The 10,700-nt window shown below is 37.5% G+C and overlaps 1 protein-coding gene across 1 annotated transcript in view; it reads right to left on the bottom strand.

The window, feature by feature from the left end:
- UBP1 (upstream binding protein 1 (LBP-1a)) overlaps window positions 1-10,700 on the bottom strand; it is a gene marked incomplete at its 5' end in the record, with an annotated part of 27,354 nt that overhangs the window by 12,866 nt on the left and 3,788 nt on the right. Inside the window, 5 exons of the mRNA XM_009083587.1 lie at window positions 3,063-3,173; window positions 3,325-3,477; window positions 5,004-5,110; window positions 5,719-5,824; window positions 8,324-8,400. Of these exons, the coding sequence (XP_009081835.1) occupies window positions 3,063-3,173; window positions 3,325-3,477; window positions 5,004-5,110; window positions 5,719-5,824; window positions 8,324-8,400 (554 nt within the window). The remainder of the gene's footprint in view (window positions 1-3,062; window positions 3,174-3,324; window positions 3,478-5,003; window positions 5,111-5,718; window positions 5,825-8,323; window positions 8,401-10,700) is intronic.

The following is a 10,700-nucleotide window of genomic DNA, read 5'->3' as shown; positions in this document are numbered from 1 at the left end:
ACTTCCCCTTTTGTGTCTAAGCCCCTCTGTGGCAGCTGCACTGCACATACATCTGATCTACATGTATGAGCAAAGTCTGGCAACAGCCAAAGCTCCTGATGGCCACATTGGGGAAGACAGATCTCCAGGGACAGAACTGCTCCAAGTAGAAATATGCATCATCCTTGTCCATATTTATGAGGCCCACAAGAATAAGCCTGTCTGGTGACAAAAGGCTGATGAGTTAATCTTCAGGATGTAGATCAGACATTCCTTTTCTAGATCAGAAAAATTAGTTTTCCATTCAACTTACACAGCTAACACCAGTACTTGGTGAGTGCATAGCCACTAACAAGGTTTCACTATGAATATAGTAAAAAGTAGGTTTTGTTATTTATCATGGCAATTTCTAATGATTTTGCTAATGATAATAATAATTGATTTTGCTAATGATATAAACAATTGTAATGATGGAAATAGGTGTTAAATCTACAAACAATACCAAGTGTGCAAGGCTGAAAGGGTATCATCCTACATGGGTAAAATTCAAAATGGTCTTCATAAACTGTTCAAATGATCTCACAACAGCATTTTATTAAAGGCAAACACAAAACAGGAACAGTCAGCTGCAAATTAATGACAACTGGAAAGCTGTACATAGCTGTTACTCAAAACAGCCTGTGGGTCATTACCCTTGATGTGCTTTGAGAAAGGCATTAGAAGTCTGGTACTGTCCTCAGCTTTTCTTCACTACAGTAAAGGTAACACTTTCATTCATAGAAGCTTAGTATTTCAAGAGATTGTTAAGAAAGGTTAGACAACTTCCAGGTATCATTTGGCTACAGTTTAACCTACTGTGGACAATGGATTTGTCTTATTTTTTAAAAATAATACCTTTCTCTATTATTATTCCTATTAATGAATCTGGTACTGTCCTCAGCTTTTCTTCACTACAGTAAAGGTAACACTTTCATTCATAGAAGCTTAGTATTTCAAGAGATTGTTAAGAAAGGTTAGACAACTTCCAGGTATCATTTGGCTACAGTTTAACCTACTGTGGACAATGGATTTGTCTTATTTTTTAAAAATAATACCTTTCTCTATTATTATTCCTATTAATGAAATTCAATGAATACCTTTCTCTATTATTATTCCTATTAGCAACAATCATTCAATGAAATACTTCTAATAACATAAGGAAAAGAGAGCATGGGGGAAAGAAAAACGTAGAAAACCTGCCAAGGAGCAGCTTCAAAAGATGCTCTACAAGTGACAGTAGTAAAATCCTGTTTTCTCCTGTCTCTACCTCTCCCCCAGGGCCAACTGGAACAAATAAAAGAATGCAGTGCCAGAGAATCCTAAACATGCACCTTAAAAGAAAGATCAAGAAAAAAAACCCCAACAGCCAAGAACAATAGAAGGTAAATTCAGACAGGTCAGTGCTTATAATAGTTTCAGGGTGCACAAAATAAACCAAAACCCCAAATCCCCCAAAGGACCCATGTGACTAATAATGTTGGTTTCCTCCCACCCAGTTACAGGATATACAAACAACAAGAGGCATACACTGAAGTATTTTATAACCTAACCCTTACACATCACTTTCACATATCATAGAAACAAACCCAGTAACGTCTGAGGGACAAGAGTCAGACAGTCATTGCCTAAGCACTGCTGAGAAAGAGAGAGCTGTCAGCACAGTATTCCTGTTCAAGGAACAGCCAAATAATTGTCCTCCACAGTCACGTTATTGACATTTAAACGTGCCAAATGAAAGATGCAGGATTGCTTCTCTCTGAAACATGTAAGATCTCAATGTCTAAAATGCTAACCCTTGACAGGACAACTGCATGGGACATATGTTAGGGAGGACACAGGATATATGTTAGATTCCTTCTGGGGGCACATGGAGGGTTAACATAACATACATTATGAAGATGAGCTGACTCTCCTGAACTGCATTAAACCCTGCTTGGAGCACAGCATGTAGATGGCTAAAGGAAAAATCAGTAACAACCATCTGCAACACGACACGGCGTTTAAAAAACACTGATGTACATGAGAACTTCTATTGGATGCAAGAACAATTAGGAACAAACCACTAAATGTCACTGTTCTTACTTCCACTAATTACACACATACAGGAAAGCAAAAAGCTGTTTCATTTAAAGTCACATAAACTGAAAGCTCTTGACTTGTTTAAAAAGGTACACAGTCCCTCTGCAACAGTTTAAGTGTTAGATTTAGGAAGGATTCCTTTGCTGAAAACAAACATGGAGTAATTGGGTGTGCATAAAAGTGAATAAAATTAAGACACAGCAATCACAGTATTTTTACTTTGTATAATGGAAGTTTCTCCTATATCTAACACTGCACAAGGTATCTTGCATAATCAAAAGGTAAGCAGAAGTCCCTTACACTGCCTCGCTTTGCCAGAGAATCACCGTAGTCTGCTGGCAAAGTCCGCTTGCTGGACTTTTTCTGCTCATGTTCAACTGCATCTTCAATTATAGGCTCAAGCCTCATCTGGACAAACACCAAAGATGTGGATCAATTTCTTTTCATTATACAGTGAGGAAAGATCTAAAAAGTCTTTTTAAAAACTTCTGAAATATTTAGAAAAACTGCATAGAACTCACTGATGTTTAAATAAAAAGAAAATGCAAAAACCTACTGAGGCTCTGGCCTTAAATTCAGTAATCTCCAAAAAACAGACTTTGAAGCTCAAATTTGGTAATTAAACTCTAGGGTCCCCCCTCTTTTTTTTTTCCTTGCTTTTGCTTTTTGGCTGCAAGGATTTGAGATCTGTATCGAAATTCTTGCTCCAGGGTTCAGTACAGTCAGTCAAACAGTGTTCAATCTTAGTGTGTTTTAATATAAGCACCTGTCAAGTCTCTAAATCCAAGTTTACTAAACAAAAGCTTAAAATTTAATGTTGCTGCTCACTGGACAAGTTTGTCAAATAAAAAGCTTATCTTTGTGTAGAACTCATTCTTCCCCAACCCTTCCAAGACTGTAGCTAAGTAATACACTGTATCTATGTATTTTATCCTCAGTCAGCAGATGCAATTTTATTTTCTTACCTCTGTAAGAACAGTAGTGTCATATGAAGGCTGATACTTTTCTTTTTCATGTGCAGTTCTCTTTTCCATCTTTTCTCTGTCTGTTTTCTGTTTTCTGTCTGCTCCTTTTGGCTAAAAGTGAACATTTACATGAACAAGAACACAAGTGGAAAATGGCTTTATAATTGCAATCTGATCTCAGAAGTCAAGCAGCCATACAAAGATGTCCTGCATCTTTGTGAGAACTTCTGAGAGACTTAAGGGTCTGTTTTTCTACTGTTACCTTAAAAACTTTGATTTGACAACTGGCTGAATGCAGATGATCTGTATATTCTCCATTTTCAGTCTGTTTAAAAGTGTCAACCTGAATCCTAAAAGGAACTCCTTTCTCTCCTCCATGTTTTCGAGGGGTAAATTCAGTGCTGATACAATGTACCTGAAACAAATACAATGACCAAAGAAAAAGGACCCTCAGAAGCATTTCAGACATGAACTTCATTATGTTACCAACATCATATACAGTTTCTGTAACAAATATGAGCAAAGCTATAAAAGGCCACTGACTGGAAGAGTTTTTCACAGCATGCACCCTCATCTCAGGGTATTTTCAAATACACCCAACTTCCTATAAGAGTCAGCACTAAGTAATCAGTATGTAATTGCCTGAGGTGTTACATCAGAGCCAGGTTTATAAGGTAGAAATACCCCTAAAAGATATTTAAGGAGAAAATCAGTGCAACAGAAGGAGCCATGATGAATCTCACTGGACAGTGCTCCCAATTTTTTTTGCCTCCTTATGGAATTTTAAGTGAGCCTTCAGAATGAGTGAATTCTACTTGCATAGTAAGAATCAGTTCCATTTTCAGTCAGTCACTATTTCTTCTAAGGAAGTGCATAAACAAAAATATTCACAGCATGGTTTGGGGTGGAAGTGACCTCGAAGATCAACTCATTTCAACCCCCTGCCATGGACAGGAACACCTTCCACTAGAACAGGCTGCCTGACCTGGAGCACCCCCAGGGATGTAGCACCCACAGCTTCTCTGGGCAACCTGTTCCACTGCCTCACCACCCTCACAGTAAAGAATTTCTTCCTAATATCTAATCTAAACCTACCCTGCATCAGTTTGAACCTATTCCCCTTTGTCCTGTCAGTACATGCTCTTGTAAATTTATTCAACGGTTTATCTCACACTTCCTCAAGGAGACTACATTTCAGTAATTATGTAACTCTTGCTACAAAAAAGTGCCTTTTCTTGTACTAGATCAAGGTTAATTTACTGACAACATAGAATTTAACCTGTTTTGACAGCCTCAGTAAGAACTGCTGCTCCCTCAAACTTTACACCTATACCTTTTTATAATAAAACCAGATCTGAGACAAAAGTAAGCTAAATGTTCCAAAGCAGATCTGAACAATCTATCTAAATTTCCAAAGAAAACATGTTCAGTTGCCCTGAATATCAAATGCACAAATAATACAAATCCTACTACAAGGAAGCCTATTGACACAGCAAGAAACATCTTTGAATGTCTGACTTAAAAGCCTCTTTGTAACACAATACTTTTCATTTTGTATCCTGAAGCCAAGTTTCTGCTGAAGCTCACCAGCAGGAAAGGGGCCTTCTCACTTAAAAAAATAGTAGTGAGAGTTATTTTGAGAGATCTTAAAATAATTCTCACACTTCAAATAACTAAATGTTTAACAATGACAGCTTTCTACAAAGAACTTTCTGAAAGCCTTTTATTTCAATGTTTTTTCTAAACCCAAACTAAGCTGAAGAACCTAACTAGGGACCCCAACAGAACTATGAACTTGTGGTTTTTTTCACAAAGATGATATTTCATGGACATGCCACATATAAGAAACAGAGAACCTTGAAACTCCATAGTGCAAATATACTACTGTTTGTGACCTGAAAGGCACCAAACACAGATATCCAGTCAAATAAAGTTTCAAACCTGAATAAAAGCAGATGTACATTTTGTTGGATCCCACAAAAATTCAACTGCATTGAGCTGGCTTGGATTTGTCTTGATATCAATGACTCCAACAGACATTGGAATATCTATTAAAGTAAACAGCATAAATTTCAGTGCAACCATACTACAAGAAAACATTATAAATAAGTTGTAATACGAGGTTTACCATCAGTAGACACAAAGTAGACTGGAAAAATGTGGGCTTTGGTGGCTTGACCATAAGCTCAGAAACAGTTTCTTAGGACTGATATGAAGAATCTTAGCAGACTCAACACAGAAAGTGTTCAGGGTTTTATGTGGTTTGTGATTCTCCTTCCTTGCCACCAACCCCAATATGTAACAAAAATGATGAAGTTATGCAAAACACAGAAACCATGCTGGTGCCATTTTCACAACCTACTAGGGAAAGTTATTTTTGTCTGTGTTCTCCTAATTACTGTAACATCTAGTAATCAAAATTAGAAAGATTACTAAATGGATATGGCTGCAGAGTTACTATCTTTTGTAGCACTGAAAAGTTCTAAAGCAATGTGAAAGTGGTAAGAACCTTTATTTATATTCTAAATATACACTATGACAAGGCAACATACAGAAAACTCATCTGTCCTTTTTCACCAGCCCCAGCATAAACGTGAACACGATCAAATTTAAAAACTGAATTTCATCCACTGGCAACAACCAGAAACAATTATACCTAAGTCGAGAAGTCTGTCCCCAGGGCGGTTCCACTTCCAACCTTCTAGCTGCTGGTGCTCTGTATATTGCAACCTTCTGTCATGGAACACAACTCGTATAATACTCTAACAGAGAAGAAAACAAGCATCTGATGAGCCACAAAGTTACTACACCTTTAGAAACAACCTGAAGATAAAGCACTAAAACATTCCAAAATAGACAGAGAGCTGATAAATACATATTTATAGGAAAAAAATCTGGTAACCATCAGTATCCCAAAATATTCCAGAACACAGAAATAGAACCAAGCAGCAGGGTACACATGAAAAAGTGGTAGAAATGCAAGAGAGTTTTACATCTGATTGTCTATTCTAAAGGTCACTATGAATTACATGCAGTGAGCTGAGCAACACTGAGAGCACAGGATCAACACTGCATAGGGAACACCAAATCATCTTAGAAAGCAAACATGGAAGATTTCACTTATCATGAAAAGTGCTGAGCATTACTTGCCCATTTTTTTCCTGGGAATTTTTGTAGGACATTTTAAGAAGTAAAACAGAAAATTCCCTTCCTAGTATTCATAAGCACATTTACAACAAATAATTTTAATTAATAAGAAGGAATACAAAACTTCTAAGCTTCCCCAACTACTCTAGATGAAATATTAATCTAAAACAACTATGACATGATTAACTTTATTCAGGTAGAAGCAATTATGCAACACCACCTATTTTTGTGACCAGTACTGCTGCATGAATCCACATACAAAGCAATTTGTTACACAGAGGGGAGTGGAAAATACCTCATACATTAACTGCTACCAAACAATTAGAACACAGACAGATTTGTATCACTTTTTTAATTATTCTACAGTCTTCCTTGTATTAACAGCAGGTAAAAGTGTCCACAAACCCCAAAAACTTTTAAAAGGAGTGACTCTTCAAGATACAATGTATTTCCTTGGGTTTATTTTGAAGATAACAGAAAGTACACTCAGGCACAAACAAATCCTTTTGCATTGCAAACTGCCAAGTTTGGAACTTGGAAATACCTGCAACCACCTTGGAATGCCTTCTTCAGGAAAGAACTGGGATTCCAGCATTTAAGTGTTGGAAATGAAAACTCTGTTGATGCAGTATTATAATACCTTGCTATAGTGAAATTTACTCTTTCAAACTTTTGCTTTGTCCTATACCAAATGACTCATCACCCATATATGAACTTAGAAAACTGCAGCACAGAGATATTCTGGGGCTACAAGGAAACAGCAAAATAGTTCACATGCTTATTAAAACAAGTCAATATGCCAGGCTGTAAAAAGTTTAATTACAGAACTCAAAAATCTCAGTTTTATGGTGCTCAACACTTCCTGAAATTACCTCTGAACAAGCAACCCACAAACAAATACAAACAAGGCATAGGTCTATACAAGCAAGCCAAAGTTCACAAGTTATACAGCCCAAAGCTGACAGGTACAGATTCAGCCTCCCACAGGCACACTGTTCTAGTGTATCAGGACCACTTTTAAAGTGACTTTTAACTGAAGTTTTTCCCTTCTTTCCTAATAGCTGAATAAAATTTTTCAGAGAATTCAATAAAACCAATTGTCAGAAGCTTAATAATCCAAACCTCCTCCCTCCATCAGTTCTTCTAATAATCTGTGCCATGAATTGGGATATTCTTCAGTTTGCCTCATTCTTCCACTTCATACACCACCTCAGATCCACAATACCATCTGCTAACATGAAAGCACAAGGAGACAAATCTGGAATTGCAAAAAGGAGCTCAGCTGTGGAATAAACTGCACAATGAGCAGCAAATTTAGAGAGACCTGTTTTCCTATGGATATATCTCCACCATCTCACTGTTGCAAAAACCACAGGTTGGGTCTGTGTTTTTTCTGTACTAACTATTAAGAAATGTGCTCGTAATATTCCCAATTTCTAACTAAAGGATCCTCTAGCTTCCTCCCACACCTCCTGATCACCTGAAATGGACAATGTAATGGCTCAGAATATGTTGAATAAAAATCTATAGACAATTATCTTAAGCTTTGCATAAAATACTTTGGCTTTCAGTATGCACAAGTACTCTATGCATTGGGCATTTATATTCATATGTTTTTGCTTGTAAACATCACTGGTCCACACTAATTCTGAACAAATATCTAGTGACAGCAGGAAAAAAAAATATCCATAAAATATACAGTCTCTAGATTCTCACACGTAAATTTAGACAACTAAAGTTTGAGATCAATGTCACCAGAGCTTCATTTTACCCAGCAGAAAGACACAGGCATACTTAGAGGTGATTCATCTCATCTCAAAACAGATCAGACTGCAGAACTCGTAAAGGGTACACAGAGTGACTAGCTCTACTTGAAATGAACCCATTCATAAAGAGGGAAATGCAAACATGCATATTCTTTCCATTTGTAATAAACCTGAAATAACAAAGCTATACATTAGGTTCCACTGTGCCTATTTTCTTCATTGGTCAGATCAGCTGTTTCACCTCCCTCCCTCCAGGAATCCAGACCACAATAAAAGGTTAAGCAACTCTCTTTCCATACACAAGCAGCACAGGTTTGTTAGCAACTCTGTCTAGAGAACTTCATTCACCTTCACGAGTTTTCCATTGATCTCTGGTATGTCTCCAGCTTTCCGATTATCTAGCATCCGTATCTCATAGGACTGACCTTTAAAGAGGGAAAAAGAGGGATCAGTAAAAGTCAGAGCACAAGGCTGTTTTGTGTTTAATGCATTTAAACTAGCTTTTGGTTCACAGTATGCAGAAATACCATTACCTGAAACTTGTGTTCAAGAGATCTTTATAGCAACGTGCACTTCACAGCATGGGAACTAATGCAACAAAATGAAACTTTATGGTCCCTTTAAAAGTGCAGATACTTTCAAAGTTTAAGTATTTCATTTTGTATTAAGTGTTAAGTATTTGTTTCTCTATTTCTTTTTCTGAAGAAAAATGTTTCAAAGCTGAATTCCTTTTTTTTTTTTTTTAAAAGCTGATGAAAGGCAACATACTGAGAACCACTGACTGGTCATTAAAAACAAACACTTGCAGAGTTTTTATACTCTTCACATAACATAAATACTACTCTCCCACGTTTAATTTTATCCTGGTGCCTTTACATGATTTTTAGGCTTTGTATGTTTCAGAAAGACACAGTTACAAACAGGTAAGAGCAAACCTGTCTTTCCAGTGAATAGGATAAATTGTGCAATAAAAGAGGCAAAGGTTGAAGTAATTTATTTGAACTAGAGGAATTTTTTCTTCTAAGGTGAGCAGCACATATGCATTTGCAAAATCACATTTCCCCAATTAAAATATAGGACAAAGTGAATTTCAACATGTTCAGTAAGCTCAAGTGCAGTAAATTCATCACCTTCTACACTGCCCTCCAAACTACCTCTACACTTCAGCATATACTGCATTTAAAAGACATTTTGGCTTGCCCTGCAAGGCAACACCCCTGTGAATGAGCAAATGATTTCTTCATCTCCTTTCAGTGCTTTATAGACTGATACCTCCAACTATACACCATTTTGGGGTTTTTTTCCTGTAACACAGTTAGCACATTTATGCAGACACTCTACACATGTACAGGCTTTCTTTACCCCAGCAGCATGTGATCACTGATGTGGTCATCAATGACAAATCCATATACAAATTAGATTAACCTAGTACAGCTGAGTAAATAATACAGAAAGAAACTCTTTTCTTGTTAGTCAGATTTGGTCAATTACCAGTGTTATTTTACTCACACAGATATAATACATTTAAGCCTCACTGTATTTATGCTCAGCATTTTTTAAATCTAGCACTATTAATATACTTATGCAAGTGTTTCTCTGTTCTTTCTCATCAATTTTTGTCCAGGAGGTGGGTGAAGGAAAAAGAATTCTGACTGCCTCCTCAACAAGTGTGGCTAACCTTTTATAGGAACAAAACAATATTATGAATGAAGATTGATAAAGGTAAAAATCAAGGAATACTTGACTTGAAAATGTAAAATAGCTCAGGAAGTTTTCAAGGCAAAGGAGCAGGCATATTCCATTTTGGAGTTCTGGACATATAGTTGCTCTGAAAGTGTGAAAAGCACCACAGCACTGATTTTAGTCATTTCCATACAAGAGCTACATATGCTACTCTTTCTGCAGTTCTGAGAAGTAGCCACTAGAAGCCAGAACTGGAACTGCCCTCTGCTTAACAGTGAATCCATAGTATCCTCTATCACAAAAACCACAGAATGGTCAAATCTGGAAGGGACTTCAAGGTCATCTTGGACAACCCCCCACTCAAGGAGAGCCACCTACAGCCAGTTGCTCAGGACCAAGCCTGGCTGCTCCTGGATGTTTTCAAGGATGCTCATCCAGGCCATACTTCATCAGCTTCTCTTTAAGGATCTTATGGGAGGAAACACCAAAAGTCTTACCAAAGGCAACAACTTGTAAAACAATACCCACTGCCTTCCCCTTGTCTAGCAAGCCAGCCAGATCATCATAGAAGTATAAAATTATTCAATCATGACATCCCCTTGAGAAATCTGTGCTGACTACTCTTACAACCTTCCTGTCCTTCACATGCCTGGAAACAGTTCCCAGGATTAGTTACTTCATCACCTTCCCAGGGAGCCTGTAGTTCCATGGGTCCTCCTTTTTGAAGATTAGAGCAACATTTGCTTTCCCATAGTGCATTCCTCAGGCACCTCTCCTAGACACCATAATCATTCAAAGACTACTAAGAGTGGCCTTACAATGACATCTGCCATCTCCCTTGGCACTCTTGAGTGAACTCATCAGGATATATGGATTTATATATGTTCATTTTGCTAAAGTATTCCCTGACCTGCTCCCCTTTCACCAAAGGGACATTCTTTGCTCCAGACTTTCCCCTGATATCTAAGGCCTGGGATTCCTGAAGACCAGTGATGCCAAAAAAGACTGAGGCCAAGAAAGCATTCAGCACCTCAGCCTTTTC

The sequence above is a fragment of the Acanthisitta chloris genome, unplaced genomic scaffold (genome assembly GCF_000695815.1).
Source record: "Acanthisitta chloris isolate BGI_N310 unplaced genomic scaffold, ASM69581v1 scaffold20451, whole genome shotgun sequence".
In the NCBI taxonomy this organism is placed as follows: domain Eukaryota; kingdom Metazoa; phylum Chordata; class Aves; order Passeriformes; family Acanthisittidae; genus Acanthisitta; species Acanthisitta chloris.
Note: the sequence above shows the minus strand (reverse complement) of the source record. Positions and strands in the feature narration are given on the sequence as shown.